This window comes from Taudactylus pleione, unplaced genomic scaffold (genome assembly GCF_031769625.1).
Source record: "Taudactylus pleione unplaced genomic scaffold, aTauple2 ptg000671l, whole genome shotgun sequence".
NCBI lineage: Eukaryota > Metazoa > Chordata > Amphibia > Anura > Myobatrachidae > Taudactylus > Taudactylus pleione.
In genome coordinates, this window is record NW_028285073.1 from 4,905,886 (window position 1) to 4,929,484 (window position 23,599).

The 23,599-nt window shown below is 45.1% G+C and overlaps 1 protein-coding gene across 9 annotated transcripts in view; it reads left to right on the plus strand.

The window, feature by feature from the left end:
• The first annotated feature begins 5,757 nt into the window (after positions 1-5,757).
• Positions 5,758-23,599, plus strand: part of BIN1 (bridging integrator 1) — a 162,552-nt gene continuing 144,710 nt past the window's right edge. For all 9 annotated transcript variants that reach the window (XM_088455799.1, XM_088455802.1, XM_088455804.1 and 6 more), the window contains exon 1: positions 5,758-5,925. In XM_088455799.1, the coding sequence (XP_088311925.1) occupies positions 5,845-5,925 (81 nt within the window). In that variant the 5' untranslated portion in view covers positions 5,758-5,844. The remainder of the gene's footprint in view (positions 5,926-23,599) is intronic.

The window sequence follows — 23,599 nt, forward strand, 5'->3', positions numbered from 1 at the left end:
TTTCAGATTTAATTTGAGGGTAATTACATCCAAATCAGGTGAACGGTGTAGGAATTACAATGGTTTCTATATGTGCCTCCCACTTTTTAAGGGGCCAAAAGTAATGGGACAAACTAAACAATCCTAAATCTAACTTTCACTTTTTAATATTGCAAATCCTTTGCAGGCAATTACAGCCTGAAGTCTGGAACACATAGACATCACCAGATGCTGGGTTTCATCCCTGGTGATGCTCTGCCAGGCTTCTACTGCAAATATTTTCAGTTCCTGCTTGTTCTTGGGGCATTTTCCCTTCAGTTTTGTCTTCATCAAGTGAAATGCATGGTCAATCGGATTCAGGTCAGGGGATTGACTTGGCCATTGCATAACATTCCATCTTTTAGCCTTAAAAAACTCTCTGGTTGCTTTTGCAGTATGCTTCGGGTCATTGTCCATCTGCACTGTGAAGCGCTGTCCAATGAGTTCTGAAGCATTTGACTGAATATGAGCATATAATATTGCCCGAAACACTTCAGAATTCATTCTGCTGCTTTTGTCAGCAGTCACATCATCAATAAATACAAGGGAACCAGTCCCATTGGCAGCCATACATGCCCACGCCATGACACTACCACCACAATGCTTCACTGATGAGGTGGTATGTTTTGGATCATGAGCAGTTCCTTTCCTTCTCCACACTCTTCTCTTCCCATCACTCTGGTACAAGTTGATCTTTGTCTCATCTCTCCATAGGATGTTGTTCCGGAACTGTAATGGCTTTTTTAGATGTTGTTTGGCAAACTCTAATCTGGTCTTTTTGATGTTAAGAATTAAGTCAATTCAAATTGTCGCCAAAATGAAGGTTCTTTTAACAAATAATCCAAATCACAGTCTATTCATCTGTTTTGAATCCAATATTGTTGATGGTAGATTCCATATGTTTCGAAACAATTTGTCTAAAAAAGACCCGCTCACCAGCGAACACCCAAAAACATGGCACAAAGGCCAACCATTAGAATCGTTTGAAAAATAAAATATTTTTATTATTATAAAATTTCTCTGTCAGTCTGACATATAAAATGTATACACAAAAATGCTTACATAATCAATTTTTTGACATGCATAATCCTGATAATTCCATTATAGCACTAAAATCCAATGTACAGATAATTCTTCTCTGTTTGATGGATTCACTCCACAACCCCATATATATATATATATATATATATATATATATATATATATACACTGACCCAGTTACTGCCCACCACACAGCACTCACTGACCCTCCTCTCAGCACCACATACTGTACTACTCCTTTCACTGCCCGTCTCCATGGGCGCCGAGAGGGGGGGAGCGGGTACAGTTTACCCGGGCCCGGGTTTGCTAGAGGGGCCCAGCGGGGCCCGGGTCCGACGTCGCCCCCCCCTTGTGCTAGGCTGCTGTGTGAGACTGCTCGCGGCTGCTGCAGCAGCCGGAGCAGTCTCCTATGGTTGTGGGGGAAAGCGATCACACTGATCGTGCCCCCCCTCTGCTTAACGCTGGGCTGGGGGGCTTACAGCGGCCCCCTCCCCGGCACGCAGCGACGCTATGCGGCGCTGAAAAAATTATATTTTTTCTATATTTTTTTTCAAGGGGGCGTGGCCACGCCTCACGCAATTAGGCCATGCCCCCTTTACCCAGGCCCAGCCAGGCTCTCTACGGCCCTGCCCGTCTCACAGCACAGCACCCCTGTCAGCACAGCACTCCTCATCCAGCAAGCCTCTCCCAACACAGCACCCCTCATCTAGCACCCCTCTCGTAGTACAGCACCCATGGCCTCATCCAGCAACCCTTTCCCAGCACAACACACCTCATCCAGCACCCCTCTCTCAGCACAGCACCCCTCATCCACGACCCCTCTCCTAGAACAGCACCCCTGGCCTCATCTAGCACCTCTTTCCCAGCACAGCACCCCTCATCCAGCACCCCACTCCCAGTACAGCACCCCTGGCCTCATCCAGCAACCCTTTCCCAGCACAACACCCCTCATCCAGCACCTCTCTCTCAGCACAGCACCACTCATCCAGGACCCCTCTCCTATCACAGCACCCCTGGCCTCATCCAGCACCCCTTTCCCAGCACAGCAGCCCGGGCCTCATCCATCACCCCTTTCCCAGCACAGCACCACTCGTCCAGCACCCCTCTCTCAGCACAGCACACCTAGCTTCATCACAGCACTCATTTTCCCAGCACAGTACCCCTCATCCAGCACAATACCCCTGGCCTCATCCAGCACCCCTTTCTTAGCACAGCACACCTCATACAGCACAGCACCCCTGGCTTCATCCAGCACCCCTCTACCAGCACAGCACACCTAGCCTCATCCAGCAACCCTCTCCCAGCACAGCACCCCTCATTCAGCACCCCTCTCCCAGCACAGTACCTCTCATCTAGCACCCCTCTCCCAGCACAGCTTCCCTGGCTTCTTCACAGCACTCATTTTCCCAGCACAGTACCCCTCATCCAGCACAATACCCCTGGCCTCATCCAGCACCCCTTTCTTAGCACGGCACACCTCATACAGCACAGCACCCCTGGCTTCATCCAGCAACCCTCTACCAGCAGAGCACCTCTGGCCTCATCCAGCAACCCTCTCCCAGCACAGCACCCCTCATCCAGCACCCCTCTCCCAGCACAGCTGCCCTGGCTTCATCACAGCACTCATTTTCCCAGCACAGTACCCCTCATCCAGCACAATACCCCTGGCCTCATCCAGCACCCCTTTCTTAGCACGGCACACCTCATACAGCACAGCACCCCTGGCTTCATCCAGCAACCTCTACCAGCAGAGCACCTCTGGCCTCATCCAGCACCCCTTTCCCAGCACAGCACACCTAGCCTCATCCAGCAACCCTCTCCCAGCACAGCACCCCTCATCCAGCACCTCTCCCAGCACAGTACCCCTCATCTAGCACCCCTCTCCCAGCACAACACCTCTCATTCAGCACCCTTCTACCAGCTGACTTACTTAAGACTCTTTAAAGTCATTGCCAGGCAGCCACGGCTGCTTCTGCTTGTATTTTCTGTCTCTTTGCTGAACTTGGTGGATGCCTGCTGGAGGCGGAGCCATGAAGTGTGACTCACGAGCTCCGCAAAGGCCCATGGGAGGAGTAGCTGTGGCTGAGCATGTGCAACAGCCCTTCTGTGGCCATTTTACTTGTAGATAGAATGAGCTTCTGCATGCACAGAAGGTCATTTATTATTATTATTATTATTATCCTTTATTTATATGGCGCCACAAAGGTTCCGCAGCGCCTTACATAGTACATATATGAGCACAAAAGAAAAACAGTTAATAGTATTACAGAACAATACAGGACAAGGACATGGTTTATAAACATAGCTGCATAACATAAGCAGCAGGACATGAGCAACCAGGTGTTAGGTGCTGTTGTGGGTAGTTAGGAGTAAATGACACTATAAGTAGGAGGAGGAGAAGCACGTGAGGAACGACGGCCCTGCTCATGAGAGCTTACATGCTAAAGGGGAAGGGCAGACAGACAGGGGCGACACAGATGGGATAGATAGTGAGGAAGGAGCATGGAGCAATGGGTTAGGATATGTGCTGTGGAATGTGTGTATTTAAGTCCTTCATTCATCTTTCTCTATGACAGAATATAGATTTTGATTGTGTTATTTACATGAGAGATGTACAAAGTAAAGTTGTAGCACTTTAATTATTGTGTGTTACATTTTAGCATCTAAATACATCCTGATAAAAAATGGATATATTATGGGACTGTCCCGCCATCCTAATACAGTAGTGACTACTTTAATACCAGCTGCTGGGTGCTATGCCATGCTCCAGTGAGTGAGTGCATCTCACATGCTAGACCCACCCACAAATGGGTGTAGCCATCCCCATCTGACTGCTGCCCGATCATGGTAGCCAGTAGCCGCCGCTTTCCCACTCTGCCTCTGGCAATAGAATTGAGAATCGGGATGCCCCATGGCATTCCGGATGCACCTAGGCATTTGCCTACAATGCCACTCCGATGCAACAGAAACGGCCCTACGCATGTTTTCCTTTTGTCTCACCCTTCCCTTCAGCATGTAAGCTCCATGAGCAGGGCTCTCCTCCCTCCTGTTCTCACCACCTACTTCTTCTGCACACCTGACACACATCCTCCTTGGGCTCTCTGCCCCTGGACCCCAAGCATCTGTTTTTGTTTTTTTCAGATGAACTAGACCCGTCATTTGCACCTACGCTTACAGCTACAGGTTTCAGCTGATGCTGTACATTTAAATTGCACACATTGCATCAGTGTCAAAATTTTTTGTTCTATATGTACTGTACTGTTTTACCCTGTACTGTCTTATTGTTTTGCCCTTGTTTGGCGCTGCAAAACTCTTGTGTACCCTATAAATAAAATTTAATAATAATGGTTGATCCAATTACACTAATCCCAGAACACACGATATGCAATCTGCTGAACGATGGCACTATATATCGTCTTGGGGGATTGTATCCAATTAATCTTTGCACCTGTACACTATGTGCTGTCTTGCGTATACACTGCACGATGTGCACCACATTGTACGTAGTATCGTCCCATCTGTCGGAATGATTTTATGTTTGGGGGAAATAAAATTGTTCCAATGCCCCCTTCCTTCCTTCACTCCCTCACCTCCCTTCCATGACTGCCTCCCTCCTTCCCTCCCTCCAACTTACCTGCGTGCAGGGACTGCAGTGGCGGTCGCGGACGGTCAGGGGCTGTGCTTTATAACAAAAGGCTGCACAACCCATGCACTGCACACACCTTCTCCTCCATGAAATGCAGGGGCTGTGCAGCCTATTACTATAAAGCACATCCCCTTTCAAATGTTTTGGGGGAAGTGAGACGCCCCCTTAAGCCGCTCCCCCACATTATGATGCCTATGGATGGGACCAGGAGAGCCAAGAGGGGGGGGAGCGGGTACTAATTACCAGGGCCTGGGCTTGCAGGAGGGGCCCGGCGGGGGGCCCAGGTCCGACGCCGCTCCGGTCTCCTCCCTGTCAGCTAAGCAGCCCAGCACACACTGCTGTGTGCTGGGCTGCAATGGTAGACTGCTTGCTGCTGCAGAGCAGCAGTCTCCTCTGCCTGTGGGGGGGAGCGATCATCCTGATTGCGTACCCCCTGGATATGTGCTGGGCTGAGGGGGCTCACAGCGCCCCCCTCCCCAGTGCGCATTCCTTTATTTTTCTCAAGGGGGCAATTAAGCCACGCCCGTTTCACCCGGGCCCGACTCGGCTCTTGGCAGCCCTGGATGGGACGATGTAATAAATGACTGGTGTAAACAACGGATTGGGAGTCCATGCTATAGGATAGTCTTGCAGATTGGTCGAAAGTACCAAGATTCATCCTATAGTGTCTACATAGCTTTGCATAACATTGATGCTCAGACAAGATGAGCATAAAACAATGGAAAATACAGGTCATTTTTACATAAGGAATGCCATGAAGCAAATGCATCAATGTAAATGCAAAATATTTATTTTTGGAGATACATAATAAGACAATGTACTGTATTATAAACTTAGAACACCGTAGCTGTTGGTCTCATATTCAGGGGGTTAATAATGTTTACATAGAAAATCCATCCTCTTCTGATCCTTGCTGAACAGATGGCCGGGAAGTGTCACTGTGACAGCACAGAGCTCTTTAATGCCCTCCAATAAGACAGCACTGCCCCTTTAAGGAGTTTCCTTTTGCTATTTGTACTGTCTCTTTAAAAGGCAGTTCCAGCAGGCAGAAGGGGGTATATCCATTGTTTCTGCCAAAAGGTTTTTTTTTCCTCCCTCTCTGATCTGATTATTTTAACTCCAGTTAAAGGGAAGGCAAGATGGCTGAGATGGGGAAGGGAGTCTCTGCGGGCAAAATAGCCAGCAACGTGCAGAAGAAGCTCACCAGAGCACAGGAGAAGGTAAGCCGGGCAGTGTTGGGGACAGAGATCGGCTTGCTGTGACAGGAAGAATGTGTGTGTGACAGATCCTTATAGTGTATAAGCTCTGCGCTGTAATGCAGTGCACCCATATGGCAGCAGACAGCAGTTATATAAAGAAGTACATTAATCCTCCCTGGCTGTTCCAGGACTGTAGCAGTGCAGGGACGGATGTGGATCAATGTGTCAGCAGGGACTTCCATGCGGATCAGCTCTGCTGCTGTGCTGGATGCATGCACCTCTATTGGAGCAGGATGTGTGTAGCTGCAGATAAGGCTCCATGTACAGGATATCTAACACCTGAGCTGTGATCTGTAACAATGTTGCATTTATTCAAACAGTGAAATAATCTTCCTTGTTTTATAAATAACACGTCATGTTGCAGATGTGGGTAAAGAGACAAGACCTAGGTGAAATATATTCTAGGTCATCTGTTACATGTAATAACATGGTGTGGGCTTATTATAATAATATGGTGTGAGCTTGGTGCAAGTTACATCTTCTAATGTGTTATGTATACTATCGTTTTGATCTATCTATCTTCACTAGTTACATGGCATCAATACATTGCAATAATATGTAAAATGTATAAGGAGCTGTCCCGAACGGTCTGCCTGCTCACTTGCAGCAAGAGGCGTATGGAGGAGTCGCCTGCAGGTTGCTGAAGAAGGGAGGGCTTCCCCCCTATCAGTACAGGGGGAATTGCTGAGTCCTGATCTACTGGCACAGTCTTTCCCTGCATATTACTAGGCAGCACTTGGTGGCAGTAGGGGAAGCTCCTAAATATGGTCTCCCTAGATCTTCCGATCCCTGCACTCTTTATGCTTGTAACTCACATCCAATATATCTGGCAGTGAGCGAGGACAGTGCAATAAAGTGTTCAGCCATTCATCCATCCTTGTATCCATCCATTCACCTATCTATCCATCCATTAACACACTTAGCCATCTCTCCACCCATGCACCCATCTACCAATACATTCCTCCAATTATCCATCCATCTACCAAGTCACCCATCTATTCATTCACCCATCATTCTCTCCATCTCTCTAGTGATCCATTCATATCCCCATTTCCGCACCCATCTCTCTATCATCCATCCATCATCCACAACCTAGGGTCTTTTATTGCTGCCACTTGTTGGACTATGTTGGCACTATAGAAATTCCTCTCAGTTCCTCTGATTGATGTATTGCAGACGTATGCTAGAAGCAGACCAGAGGTCACAGCTGGTTTAGGAGAAATAGATGATTCTGGATATTTGAGACAGACCATTCTATTTTTAACTCATACAGTAAGTCACTAGATTGCGTGCTGGGAAAGTACTGAGCCCATACTAAGAAGCAGACAAAGGTTTCCTGCATTAAACTATAAATCTGCCCTCTGCGTAGCACATGTGCTGGGTTATCCTATAGAGGCTGCCAGTTTCCATATCTTGTCTATATTTCAGGTAGTGCTGGATATTAAATATGGAAAAAGGTTTTTTTAGTAGATTTGTGGAATATTTGAAATATGAAAACAAGTTATAGACTGATATAACTAATACAGAAAAGGATGATTTGGAAGTTTAGGAGCTTATTGTGTCCTGTGTTCACTGTTTGTGAGACGGGTGTCTAATCATTAATACACTACCTGGGATATTGAGCGGTGTGAAAAATTGGACATCTATTTCATCATTTTTGCTGTGAGTGTTGTCCTTGTGTATAAAGCTATCTTCATCCATCAGTCATAGAGCACAGATCAAACACTTAAACTGCAAAGAACTGACGTTCACATAGCAATCAACAATTTTAAATTTTCACCTAAGCTCACAGACAATGGATGGCGATAGATTGTGGTGATTTGCACTTAGTGAATTCTGGGAGACAATTTTTTTTAAAAGAAATAGTGAATCCACTGTCCATTTTGTGATTTCATTTAATTCTAGTGTTCAGGACTTTAACATGATCTCAGTTGCCACCAAGAGTTAAGGTTAGAAATTATGTTTAGTTTAGGCTTCTATTGATTTTCTTTCACTTTTAAATGTAGTGCCACAACCTGATAAGTCTGGCCCCAGTGTCCCTCTAGATAGCTCCTCCTCAGTACCATCACATGACATTTCAGTCCCTGTGCCTCCAACTGATATCTTTCCTTACTGCTAGAAACCTCAGCTCCCACGTCACAGCCTGATATCTTGGCCTCCCTGCCTCAATAGAAATTTTAGCCTCAGTGCCACCACCTGATGTAAAGGCCTCTGTGTCACCAGGTCTTGTTTTGTAGAATATAGTGACCAGATGGTCTCACTCCATCAGGTGGTCACAGATAGGATATTCCTTGAGCAACCGTAGGCTTACTTCACCACTCCTAGCTTTTAGGGATTTCCTTTCATTGTCAATACTAACCAGTCAACATCTAACTGTCATTTTACAGACTGTGCTAGACAAATTACAGTTAGAAGCTGATTGGTTGGTACTTTTATCTATCTCCCATTTATCTCTCTCCAAGATTTGATAAATCTCCCCCATGTGGTGTCAGCTAATTACCATTGGCCTCTTACTATGGACTGGTACTGTGCTTGGTAGCAAACAGAGGACAGTGCTTGGAGGCACTGGGTTTAACCGCAGTACAGCTGGAGAATGGAATAGCATTTTGCCCTATTCTGGTGGTCACAAGATGCAAGTAGATGTTTATTTGCTCCATAGAAATGTCCTTAAAAGGACATTTTCAGTGGAGGTCATCTTAGCCACTTTGCTCAGATCCCTAACCACAAGAAGCTACAGGCAAGAAGTGTGTAACATATTCAGACTGGCCTAAATTTGTTAATGCTGCACCACTAGGGTCTGTAGGGTTATTAACATATGGCTGTATAGTAACTTACTTCAGAAAGTTTTAAGCTTTTTTAAGTTTTTTTTAATGAACGATTTGAGTAAACGATTTTTTCCCTTGAAAAAATTTACTAAAATCGTTTACTAAAGTTGTTCATTTACTAAATGTCATGAACGATTTTTATGAACTACAAACGATTTTTGCATATTCCCTTAATGAAAATCGTTGAGTTGACAAGTCTGACTGAACGACAAACTACAAACGACAAACTACAAACGTGAACGCGCATGAACGATAATCGTTCATCGTTTGACTCAGAAAGTGCACGATTTTTGCCATCAATTATCGTTAAACGATATCGTTTAACGATAATCATTAAAAAAATCGTTGTGTGTGTATGCAGCTTATCAAATTGACCTGTGAAATGACAGGTGGAATTTAATCTAGATAAATTTAAGTTTATGCACCAGGGCTATGGTATTAACTGTATTACTTACAGGAAGGTGAAATGGAAAAGAACTTGGGAACACTAGTTGACAGAAAGCTGAGTAGCTGCACAGGTCCAGGCAGCAGCTGCAAATGGAACTAAAAGTGGCATTAATGCATGTAATTCAAGCACAGTATTACCAGAGGGATGTAGTCAGCTTCCCGCCGTGGGGATGCCGACGGCCGAAATACAGCTTCGAGATCACGGCACAAGAATCCTGTCCGCCAGCATCCCGAAGGTATGTATCAAGCGTTAGTGTGCGGGGTTAGGGTTAGCCATTAGGGGGAGGGTTAGGGTTAGGCAAAAGGGGGGAGGTTAGGGATAGGCACTAGGGGGGGAGGGTTAGGGGTAAGGGTTAGTCTTACCTAAGTTCACTTATGGGTGTCAGGATTCTGACTGTCGGGATGCCACTGTCGGTATTCTGACCAGTGGCATCCCGACAGCCGGGATCTCATACCCAACCCTTACCATATAGCATAAGTATTACCCCCAATCGTCCTGATTTTGGAACACTGTTCACCATCTTGTGATTAGGACATTTGTCCTTATATGTGATGGGTAAGGAGTTATTCTACTGCTACGCACCATGAATGCAGGTAGTTTCACTGTGAACTGCTTAAAGATTGGCTTAAAAAAATACAATTAAATATGCTCAAAATGGACATGGCCAAATCTACATGGTGTGTGGGTGGCCACATCTCCCAGTGTACCGCAGCCCTTGTCCTGCTTTGTAGACCTCTCATGTTGTTAGATCTGGTATAAGTTAGACATTATAAATATGAAGTACAGTTTTTTGAGCACCAAGCCATAAAAGGATGTAAGTTAGAACTAGATCTGTTTAGTTCTCGGGGAAAATTGCACCTTAGAGGTGACTGTAAATAATTTCCGATGTCGCCACAACACGTCACTGACCGTTGCGTTTCCGGTTAGCTGAAACCTCTTTAAAAAATTTTGTTTGCGTCCACAATAAACTACACAGACATTCACAAATTACTTTTCAGGCCATGTTCTGTGTCAGAGTGCACCTTCTACAGAAGCCTTTACAAGGCACATCCGTGATGATTATTATTATTATTATAAATGCTGCCTAGAAGTTGGTCACCCACTGTTTTCCTCCTCTTGAGAAAATAACAGTTTGTTTGGAATGCAGAAATTAGTGGGAGCTGTTCTGAAACAAAGATCCATCTGATCAGAAGTCCTGGAATGCATGGGAAATGATCAGTCAGCAATGGGCACCAGAAAAGATTTTCCTATCTTAAATATACCATCAATGAGCTTTACCATTTCCTTCTCTTTATGTAATGATGTGATCTCGGCATTACTGATAACCTGACATCCATGCCAGGTGCTGCCAGCTGAGTATATTGCCACCTTTTGTTTGTAATCTTTCTAATTTGGCTTGGATGTTCTTCAACTCACTTATGGACATATTAATGATAGGACGAAAAGCCCTATTTCATTATTACTCTGGTTTCACCCGGGTAGTCCTTAAATATTTACTGTTTCCATTTCCTGCATCCTTTTTTGACTTATATGCCTAGTTCATTGTATGCCTATGTAGTTGAGATCCCTGCTGTCGGAATGCTGGCACTGAGAGTGCCAGCTTCTGGAATCCCGACACCAGTCAGAATCCCGGCGCCAGCAGCCTGACCGCCAGCATCTCGATGGCATGTATAAGGGTTAGGGGGTGGGACAGGTTTAGAGTTGGGAACTAGGGGGAGGGTTATGGTTAGGCTACGTGGGGTGGATGGTTAGGGTTAGGCTGCGGCCAGGGGGAAGGTTAGGTTTAGGCTATGGGGGGAGGGAGGGTTAGGTTTAGGGTACTTACCAGCAGGTGTTGGTATCCTTACCCTGTCGGGATTCTGACCGCTGAGACGCTGAGCACCGGTATCCCGCACCCAACCTGTATACCTCTGGGGTAAAGGTGCGTGGTAGTATCCATTTTAAATAAAGTTCGTTTTTTAAAATGAATGAATTGAAGATGGGTTATAATACATACATACAGTATGTAAACCCTTTTTTTTTTCTTTGTAAACCACATTGGTGGTTCGCTCCTCAGATGCTACGATCACCAGGCTGCAGGGTGAGCTCGCTCTGGAGCAGCCACGTAGAACTGCCCATGTGAGAAGCAGTCCTTCCTCAAGTCAATCCCTGCCACCTTCAGCGACTGTTTCTGGGACTTGTTGAAGGTCATTGTAAAGCAGACCTTGAGGGGAACTGCAGCCTTTTGAACTCAAAGGGGTACTCTGATGGTCAGCGAAGCTGCATACACACGTAAAGATTATCTGTCAAACCAACCAACTAGTTTTATTAGTTGGAATGAAAATCCGGTAAGGTATAAAAGCAAATGACAATCAGCAATTTGCTCCCAAATGCCAGAAAATGGAAAAAAACTGTTGTTTGAACAAATTGTTTAGATCAAAAATTTAACAAACTTGTCTGAACGACCATATTCATCTGTTTTCTGGCATTTAGGAGCAAATTGCTGATCATCAGTTACTCCCATACATTACCAGATTTTCATTCCAACCAATCAACTAGTTGGTTGGTTTGACAGAGTGTATGGTGTGGGCACCCATTACAGATATGCCCCTGCCGTAGTCCTTAGTGGTTAGTAGGTGCTTATGTCACGGAAGCAATCTACTCCCCGAATTTCATTTTCCAATTCAAGGGGTGTGGGCTGGGCATTGATGAGTCAGTGTGTCAGGACATGTGTGTGTGTGTGTGTGTGTATGTATGTATGTATATATATTTGGTCTCAAATCTCCTGCTCCCCTTGAAGAAGTCTGAAATAGATGAAACGCGTTCGGACCTCCTCCACCCTCCAATATATGGACTAAACGGACTGCCATACTAAGTGTTTGCACCAGCACTTTACCGGACTTTTGTACTCAGCTAAGTCTTATGGAATTTTTTTAAGAACATCTTTTAGTTCTTTTTATTGATTGTATTGCTGCTCCCCCTTTTTTCCATTTTCTCCCCTTTTTTATTGAAAAAATTAAATTTTTTTCTTCTTTTGTGTAGATTTTACCCTGCTGTCCCTATTAAATATTTATATTATCAATATTTATTGCGGTCTGGTTCTCTATATTAATTGAACCTCTAGGAAGAGGTCAACATCCATATTGATTAGCTATTTGTAGATATTCCGCACATCATTTAAAAAATTAATTTTTTTTATTTATTTTTTTCCTCTTACTCTGTGTTAACACTGGATCACCTTATTGGAAAATATTAATTCATTATTACCAAGAAAACATCTGGTACGCACATATTAATTATGTGTTGTATGTTTACCATACGTTCACTAAATATATTACACTATTAGGCGCCTTTGCTCTCCTACTTTTTCAGATCTACCTAGCTGTTTTGTTCAAACCAGCATCCTGAAGGAAAAGGAGCCATCTCTTATTTACGTAGAAGTGTGGTGTTCACATATATATATATATATATATATATATATATATATATATATATTCCGATATCCAAAATGCTTGGGACCATGGGTATTTTGGATAACGGAATATTCCGTAATTTGGAATATTTGCATATCATAATGAAATATCTTGGGAATGGGACCCAAATATACACACAGAATGCATTTATGTGTTATATACACCTTATACACACAGCCTGCAGGTCATTTTATACAATATTTTCAATAATTTTGTGGCTCAAACAAAGTTTGTGTACATACATGAAATTCATTTATGTTTAATTTACACCTTACACACAGAGCCTGAAGGTTATTTTATACAGTATTTTTAATAATTTGTGCCTTAAACAAAGTTTGTGCACTTTGAACCATCAGAAAGCAAAGGTTTCATTTTCTCAGTTAAGCCAAAAAAATTCCGTATTTTGGAATATTTGGATATGGGAGACTCAACCTGTGTGTGTGTGTGTGTGTGTGTGTGTGTGTGTGTGTGTGTGTGTGTGTGTGTATATTAGGGGTGTTCACCGGCCACTTTTCGTGTTTTGTGTTTTGGTTTTGGATCTGGATCTTTCTTCGTGTTTTGGATCTGGATTGGTTTTGCCAAAACCACCCTTCCGTGTTTTGGGTTCTGGGTTTTGTGTTTTGGATCTGTATTTTTTTTTTAAAAAGCATAAAAACAGCTAAAATCACAGAATTTGTTGGTTTCTCTGCTCCTATGCTATTATTAACCTCAATAACCTTAATTTCCACTCATTTCCAGTCTATTCTGAACACCTCACACCTCACAATAGTGTTTTCATGTCCAAAAGGTTGCACCGAGGTAGCTGGATGACTATGCTAAGCGACACGAGTGGGCGGCACAAACACGTGACCCATCTAGGAGTGACACTGCAGTGGCAGACAGGATGGCAGTTAGAAAAACTAGGCCCCAAACTGTACATAATGCAAAGAAAAAAAAGAAGTGCAAGATGGAATTGTCCTTGGGCCCTCCCACCCACCCTTATGTTGTATAAACAGGACATGCACACTTTAACAAATCAATCATTTCAGCGCCAGGGTCTGCCACACAACTGTGGCTGAAATGATTGGTTCGTTTGGGCCCCCACAAAACAAGCTGGCAATTAATGTGTCCCTGCACAAACTGGCTCTACGGAGGCAAGATGTCATCCTCATCCTCCTCATCCACCGATTCCTCACCCTCTTCAGTGTGTACATCCTCATCCTCACAAAGTATTAACTCGTCCCCACTTGAATCCACCACCACAGGTCCCTCTGTACCTTCTGGAGGCTGGTCTCCCTGGAAGAGCTGATAATTCATTTTGATGAACATCATCTTCTCCACATTCTGTGGAAGCAACCTCCTACGCCTTTCGCTGACAAGGTTCCCGGCTGCACTAAACACTCTTTCGGAGTACACACTGGAGGGGGGGCAACTCAGGTAAAATAGAGCCAGCTTGTACAGTACAGGTATGGACTGTCTGACATGCCTACTTGGATGCTGTCACCGATGTAATCCTCCACCATTCTGTCAATGGTGACAGTATCATATGCAGTGACAGTAGACATGTCAGAAATTGTTGCCAGGTCCTTCAGTCCGGACCAGATGTCCAAACTTGGTCCTGCCTGCCCTGCATCACCGCCAGCGGGTTGCTTAGGATACCTAAGTTTTTTCCTGGCAGCCCCAGTTGCGGGAGAAAATGAAGAAGGAGCCGTTGACGTGTCACGTTCCGCTTCAGCTGACAGTGTGTTCACCAGCAGGTCTTTGCACCTCTGCAGGCTTGTGTCGGCCAGAAAGAGAGACACCACATAGGCTTTAAACCTAGGATCAAGCACGGTGGCCAAAATGTAGTGGTCTGATTTCAACAGATTGACCACCCTGGAATCCTGGCAAAGCAAATGAAGGGCTTCATCCACAAGTCCCACATGCCGAGCGGAATCGCTCCGTCTTAGCTCCTCCTTCACTTTCTCCAGCTGCTTCTGCAAAAGCCTGATGAGGGGAATGACCTGACTCAAGCTGGCTGTGTCTGAACTGACTTCACGTGTGGCAAGTTCGAAGGGCTGGAGAACCTTGCACAACACGGAAATCATTCTCCACTGCGCTTGAGTCAGGTGCATACCCCCTCCTTTGCCTATGTCATAGGTGGATGTATAGGCTTGTATGGCCTTTTGCTGCTCCTCCATCCTCTGAAGCATATAGAGGGTTGAGTTCCACCGCGTCACAACCTCTTGCTTCAGGTGATGGCGGGGCAGGTTCAAGAGTGTTTGCTGGCACTCCAGTCTTCGGCACGCAGTCGCTGAATGGCGAAAGTGGCCAGAAATTTTTCGGGCCACCCAAAGCGTCTCCTGCACGCCCCTGTCGCTTTTCAGAAAATTCTGCACCACCAAGTTTATTGTGTGAGCAAAACATGGGACGTGCTGGAATTTGCCCAGATGTAATGCCCGCACAATATTGGTGGCGTTGTCAGATATCACAAATCCCCAGGAGAGTCTAAGTGGGGTAAGCCACTGGGCGATGATTTCCCTCAGTTTCTCTAAGAGGTTGTCGGCGGTGTGCCTCTTACTGAAACCGGTGATACACAGCGTAGCCTGCCTTGTAACGAGCTGGCGTTTCTGAGATGCTGCTACTGGTGACGCTGCTGCTGTTGCTGCGTAAGGTGATACATCTACCCAGTGGGCTGTCACAGTCATATAGTCCTTAGTCTGCCCTGTTCCACTTGTCCACATGTCCGTGGTTAAGTGGACATTGTGTACAACGGCATTTTTCAGGACACTGAGGACACTTTTTCTGACGTTTCTGTACAGTCTCGGTATCGCCTGCCTAGTGAAGTGGAATCTAGACGGGATTTGGAACCGGGGACACACTACCTCCATCAATTGTCTAAATCCCACTGCACTAATGGCGGATACCGGACGCACGTCTAACACCAACATAGCAGTCAAGGCCTCAGTTATACGTTTTGCTTCAGGATGACTGCTGTCGTACTTCATCCTCCTCGCTAAGGACTGTTGGAGGGTCAATTGTTTAGTAAAAGTAGTGGTGTTCCTACTTCCTCTCTGGGATGATGAACGACTCCCAGCAGCAGCAACAGCAGCAGCGGCAGCAGTAGGCGTAGCAATGCAGGATCCTCCAGAGGAATCCCGGATAGGAGAGTCAGTCATGCCAGTGACATGGCCTGCAGGACTACTTCCGATCCTGACTAAGGAGGAAATTGACGAGGAGGGAGTTGACGGTGTGGTTTGCAGGCGCTTGGATACAACAGGACAACGGGATTTAGGTGTCCCTGGACTGCTTACGGTCTTAGCCAAAGTTTCTGAACTTGCCAGTAACTTTTTATGAACGCGCTGCAGGTGCCGTATAAGGGAGGATGTTCCTAGGTGGTTGACGTCCCTACCCCTACTTATTTCACCTTTACATATGGTACATATGGCAAGACAGTTGTTGTCCGGATTTGGATAGAAATATTGCCAGACCAAAGAGGTGGAATGTTTGGTCTTCTGCCCAGGCATGACCGTGATGGGCTTTTTCATCCCACGGACAATAACTGTCTCCCCCGGAGCCTGATTTAAACAATTCACATCACCATCAGAATCCTCCTCGCCAACTTCCTCCTCAGCGCCAGCTACACCAGTATCCTCATCCTGTTGTACTTCAACAGTGACATCTTCAATTTGCATATCAGCAAGTGGACTGTGGGTACTCCTTTCAGCACTTGCAGGGGGCGTGCAAATGGTGGAAAGAGCCACCTCTTCCCGTCCAGTGCTGGGAAGGTCAGGCATCGCAACCACCACCACACTTGGACTCTCCTTGGGGATTTGTGATATCTTCTTAGAAAGCACAGTTCTTCGCTGTGCTTTTGCCAGCTTAACTCTTTTGATTTTTTTAGTGGGAGGAGGGCTTCCATCGTCATGTGAAGCTGAACCACTAGTCATGAACATACTAGGGATCGACCTTAGCCGTTCCTTGCCACTCCGTGTCGTAAATGGCATATTGGCAAGTTTACGTTTCTCTTCAGCTGATTTAAATGTCTTTTTCAAGGTCATTTTCCTGAACTTTGCCATTTGGGATTGTATGTGCCCTCTACTATGACATTGGGCATCGGCCTTGGCAGACGACGTTGATGGCATGTTATCGTCTATGTCATGACTAGTGGCAGCAGCTTCAGCACTAGGAGGAAGTGGTTCTTGATCTTTCTCTATTTTATTTTTATCGGAGAAAGTTTGGTCCTCCATTTATGTTATATCGATTTGATATATACGTGCGGCTAAACACAGAAAATAAATTTTTTTTTGGTTTGGACTGGAGTGTACTTTGGGGGTTACAGCACCCTTTAACGGTCAAGCCAGCCGGCCCTTTACTTATGACACAGGCGCACGCTTGGCACTACTTTGTTGATGCACGTGCGGCTACTGCGCACACAATTCACAAACACAGAAAATAATTTTTTTTTTGGTTTGGACTGGAGTGTACTTTGGGGGTTACAGCACCCTTTAACGGTCAAGCCAGCCGGCCCTTTACTTATGACACAGGCGCACGCTTGGCACTACTTTGTTGATGCACGTGCGGCTACTGCGCACACAATTCACAAACACAGAAAATAATTTTTTTTTTGGTTTGGACTGGAGTGTACTTTGGGGGTTACAGCACCCTTTAACGGTCAAGCCAGCCGGCCCTTTACTTATGACACAGGCGCACGCTTGGCACTACTTTGTTGATGCACGTGCGGCTACTGTGCACACAATTCACAAACACAGAAAATATATTATTTTTTTAGCACTTGGGGGGAGCACCCCTGATGGACAGAGCACCCCCTGGACAACACTACAGCACTCCTTTAGGACTGGGACACTGCACAGGACTTTGGAGTGGACACAGCCCCTATGGAGAACTGACTGCACAACACAGTCCAGCCAGCCCCTATGGACTTTGAAGTAGTGGACACAGCCCCTATTAACAACAGCAGCACAGCACAACACAGCCAGCCCCTATGGACTTTGAAGTAGTGGACACAGCCCCTATTAACAACAGCAGCACAGCACAACACAGCCAGCCCCTATGGACTTTGAAGTAGTGGACAACAGCAGCACTACACTACACTACACTACACAGCCCTAACTCCCACCCTCCCTCTTCACTGTCCACAGCCGAGTGAGAAAATGGCGCCGACGTGGGTACCTTATATAGGATCCAAAACCCGCGAGACTCGGAAGGCGGGATGATGACGTTTTGCCTCGATTTCAGATCCGAGTCAGGCGGGAAAAGTCGAGCCTGACTCAGATCGGCCTCGGATCGGGGGGGCTCGGGGGGTTCGGATTTCAGAAATCCGAACCCGCTCACCCCTAGTATATATATATATATATATATATATATATATATATATATATATATATATATATATATTAGTCAAAAAAGTCCGGCACTCACATAAGTAGCTTGGCCCGGTGCCCTCACAAAGCAATCATGCTTGTAGATATATCCAATAGTGCGGCACTCGCGGCGCTTGGTCAGAGAAATGAATAGCACATACACAGGATGTATATCAACGTTTCAATCTCTTTCGATTTTCTTCAGGACATATATACATTTTGTATATGTCCTGAAGAAAATCGAAATAGATTGAAACGTTGATATACATCCTGTGTATGTGCTATTCATTTCTCTGACCAAGCGCCGCGAGTGCTGCACTATTGGATATATATATATATATACACTCGTTAATTATGAGATGTGGTGTCCTGGGCCAAAATTTATTTTCCTTAAGATAAGTTTTATATAAATACACAAATGCATAAATAGATAAAGAGATAAAGGCACTCAGAGATTATCCAAAACGTCATTGTATTTAAATCATTGCAAATAAGCAGCTGTCATTTCGGGGCATAAACACTTACGACTCTGTGAATATATAACTGGGCATCCCTTCATTCTTTAGCTGACCCACAATATTATTTTGTTAAATTGCAAGGTTGTGTTGTTTTTGTATCGTAAGTGGTGATAAAGAGAAAAAATCTGCCTTATTGAAGCAATTTTTTAATTTTTTGATAAATTTGCCTGGAAAAAAACTACTGTCTGCATAAAATGTAGGCCACCATTTTGTGTGGAGAGAGATAATTAATTCAGGAGGAACTAGTAATATTACTTTAGCCTTAAGAAACATTGTGTTAAATGCCTGGCTAATTTCTAGCAAAGCAATAGGCTGCACTGACACGTTGGATTAATCTAAAAAAACATTCGCCATGTACTGCTTAAATTTGCATTTGATGTCCTGTATTCTATGAACGTGGCTTGGTTTGTTGCACAAAACCTTGTTACCTAGTAGTACTCAGAGGCAGCGTCACATGGACTTGTAGTTCTTATGGCAGCCCAGTGGCAGTTCAGAGAATTGCTGTTTTTATCACCACCTTTCATGGTATTGGTATAAGGCAGAATTACATATATTGGTACTTTTGGGAAGGTGGCTCTGGGTCAAAGAGTCATTAAATACACTGTGGTTATTAATGTGTGCCTAGTAATGTGTGTTAATTCAACAGTATTTGTACAACTTTAGGGGAGTATTTATCAAAGCTTCTAATTGTAATTTTTCTACCACAGTCTCTAAAATGACAGAAGATGATTGGTTTCTATTGTTATCTCTCTCCAGGTTTTGATAAACCTCCTCCTAAATCTGGTTTCAGAATATTAGTAGATTCCGAATCGGTCATTGAATTCAAGTCCAGACTGTATAAAGTTAACACGTGTGATCATCCTAACATGGCAGCCTCTGACATGCTACATAGAATTCATTCCATTGATGACACATCTAGGAATGTTTAGTCAAATGACTTGCACACCACAGCTTGGACCAGTTCCTTGGAAATGAATTAAAAATATTTTCTGAATCTGCAGAACTGGAATCTACAATAAATACATGTAAATATTGTTGATGATGACGACGATGAATGCCCGCATACTAAGACTATTTACTCCTAGCTTTGCATTACCCACTGTGCATTTTGTCTGATATCCATGTGAAGAGCAGGTTTATGACTCATCGCCAAACCCATGTTTGTGTATTAAAGGGAAATATGCCTAGTGAAGAGCTGCTTAATTATGTCCACATAGACTAGAGTTAGGCAATTTGTAGTTTATCTGCTGCTGTGGGACAAAGTCCAATAATTCAGGTTAATCTGAGACTTGTAGTTTCACATTAGACGCTGAAACATTTGTTACCATGTGAAAAAATTGAGTTACAGTACTACGAATCCTACTACAGGTTGAGTCTCTGTCAGTGGCGTATCTATAATGGGTGCAGTGTGTGCGGGGCACACGGATCCACCTGTCCGTGGTCCCACGTCAGGTGGCTGCGCTGCTCAGAACACCGGAAAATGGCCGCCGCTGCCATTTTTCCGGTGTTCTGCGCATGCGCGGTAGACTCCTTGCACTAGTGGCTGCCACGGCCAGTTTCCGGCGTTCTGCGCATGCGCAGTAGACTCCGGGCACACTCTCTAGTGTCCGGAGTCTACTAAGGCTCCGGTGGCTGGCTAGCTGCGTCAGTCGGCTGCCGGCCACCGGGGAGAGAGGAGGGGACCCCGCACAGGGATTGCACACGGGCCCCCTCCTCTCTTAAGACGCCCCTGGTCTCTGATATCCAAAATCCGTATTTTGGAATAATTACATACAGTAATGAAATATCTTGGGAATAGGACCAAAATATACACACAGAATGCATTTATGTGTTATATACACACAGTCTGCAGGTAATTTTATACAATATATTCAATAATATTGTGGTTCAAACAAAGTTTGTGTACAGAAACGAAATTCATTTATGTTTCATATACACCTTATACCCCGAGCCTGAAGGTAATTTTATATAAAATTCTGTATTTTGGAATATTTGGATATGGGAGACTCAACCTGTAGTAAAAAAATATAATTATCCTTTAAGTAGTTTTTATCTTTTGAAAGATAGAAAGCCGTGGATATAAAATAATGCGATCACTTTTCATTTTTAGATGTTTGTGTCTGTATGATCCTATAATTAACAACAACAAAAAAAATATTGTGTTTTGAGAAGGGCCGGCAGCTGCATTTCTTAAAATGAAATGAGCCGGGTTTTATTTAAAGTGGTGATCACAACTGTTTCTGTGGATCAAACGGACATCTAAGTCTGTGACGCAGCCTGTCAGGGCCTCTTCTCGTCTCTCTCTCTCGTGACTACTCCAGTCCCATCTCTCAAGGCTGAAAGTGTTGGGGTTCACACCTGTTTGCAGGTGTTGAAGACCATGGACAACTGAATAAACTCAACTGCAGATCAAACTCCATGGGATTCTGCCAATGTTTTGCATATTACATGGGAATTCCGCCTAAAATATAGAATATAGGGAGTAATTTAGTCTTGTGACTATCAGGATTTGGGAGCATAGATTCCAAGTTCTGTCACTTTCCTGTTTAGTTTATGAGGCATTTAACAGATTTGTGTTTCTTCCCAATACTTAATTCTGCTGTTCTGCAGCAATAGAAGACAGTCAGGATGGGCAAGGTTTAATGAGACTACAAGCTAGAATCCTAGTTTCTTATATCTTAGCATCAGTAACTCAACTGGTTCTTGTTTTTTGTTTTTTTGTATTATTTGACTTACAAAATTACATGTACAGTAAGTGCCAATATTTACAATATAATTCCTATGCCATGTCTAATCAATTTGCTGTAGCTGTGTGTGTTATAGTGAGTTTAGCCTGTAAAGCTGGGTACACACTTATACAATTCTTGGCCTGATCATCTGATATCGGTTGATCGGGCCGACGATTGTATAATTATGTATGCAGTTGTTGCAGGAGCGTTAGCCAATAAACTGCTTATAACGCTCCTGAAACGGCCTGGATCAGGAGTTTCCATCTTATGTGCTGTTTAATATTTATCGGCCGAACCCCCCGATCCCTATAGAAGCCTGTACACACTGAGCTATTTCTAGCAGTGTGTATGGGGCTTAAGCTGGGAACACAGTACTCGGCTGATCGGGAGCGCTTACCCTATCAGCTGGGGATTGGAAAGGTACAGAGCCGTAACTAGACTGTTTGGTGCCCTGGGCTAGAAAGAGCATTGCCGTTCCCCTTTCTCCCTGAATTTTTTTAAATCTGATCATAAGAGGTGTGCTTTGGGAAAAAAGGGGTGTGGCCTCATGGGAAAGGGGCATGCAAAACTGATTTGTCCCGTACGATGATGAAGGGGTACCGATCCTGTTGTACCACTGTTATACAGGTGTCACTGCCAAATACAGTGTGAATCCAATAGCAGCAATGATGATCATGATACACAATAATTATGCAGTATAACTCACTAGCATCTGCAGCAGAATTTGTCCATCAGAACAGCCATGCACAAGCATTGAACCGGCAGTGTAGATCACCAACTCAAGGTACAGACCGAGTGCTACTGGTAGTGCATATGCAGCAAATATCAGCGGCTGGGAGATCTGTGTATGTAACCTGCGCCAGCAGTTGAACTCACTGGCAAGTGTACTCGAGGTGTGCTGGTAACACCTGGTTCGGGAATCAGTGGCTGTGTTCAGTACAGCCATCAGAAATTGTGGCATACTTGCCTACTTTTGGAAACCACTTTGAGGGAGATTGTAGAAAGCGACACGCGTAGCGCGTCGCGCAGTTTTGGGGGCGTGGTCTGCTCCACCCAAAGGGCGTGTCTAACTCCACCTATGGGTGTATACATTCCTATAATCTGATACCCTAGCTCCCCCACTGACATTAATATCTGACACACACACACACACACACACATTACTAGATCTCACTACACACACACACACACACACACACACACACACACACACACACACACACACACTACCAGATCTCACTACATACACACACACACACACACACAATTACCAGATCTCACTACATACACACACACACACACACACACACACACACACATTGCCAGAACTCACCACACACACAGACTTACATGAGTAGATATAGGGAGTAGGGACTGACCTGCTGCTGCTGCCGGGAACTGCTGGGAGAGCAGAAGGACCCGGAGGAAGACCCCATCAGCTGCCGGCTGCCCAGAGTAGTGCCCGCTGACAAGAAGACTGCTAAGGAGCCTGCTGCCAGGACCAGAGGGAAGGAGCCACCGTCGCAGAGGACTTAATGCTGCTGCTGACGCCCATAAATAGGAAGGCCCCGCCGAGGAGACTGGAGGGACAGCCTGACAGCCGCAGGCAGAAGAAGGGCAAGCCCCTGAAGAGGACCCTAAAAGGACCAGCACCACCTTGCATGTGGGTAGAAGTGGCCACCACTGTCGCGTCTCCTGCTGAAGCCTCCGTCAGAGAGGTACTGTGTAAATAGACGGCCACCGCTGTCCATAACCCCGCGGTGGCCAGCCTTCACGTCACACGTTGTGAGTGAGGTCTCCATTTGTAGTCTCCGCCCGTTGCGCATGCGCAGTGCTAATTTTAAAGGGGTCGATAGAAAAACCGGGAGTAGTGGCAATGTTTGCGGGACAGCGGGAGCCTGAGGTGAAAATCGGGAGGCTCCCGCTAAAAGCGGGAGGGTAGGCATGTACGAATTGTGGGGCAGATAGTTCCATGTGTAAGGTGTCTGACTGCCATGTGAGAGGTATTAGGTTAGAGTCCCAGGTATGACCTTATTTTGAAATGTGTGTAATGAAAAGAAAATGTGACTGAAGGTGCTTGGTGAGGTGGCCAGATGGAGGGGGAGTCAGCCAGGGAGGAGATAGGGGCAGCCTGGAGGTGCTGTGGATGAAAGAAGAGGAAGCTACAATTGAGATTGATTATAAACACTAACTTGACAGACCCGAGCCGTGCCCCCGCCCTGTGGTGCCCTGTGCCGTGGCACATGTCACTCCATCCTAGTTACGGCCCTGCAAATACCCAGCTTAACCCCCAATGGGGCAGGGACTGAGGGCCTCATTCA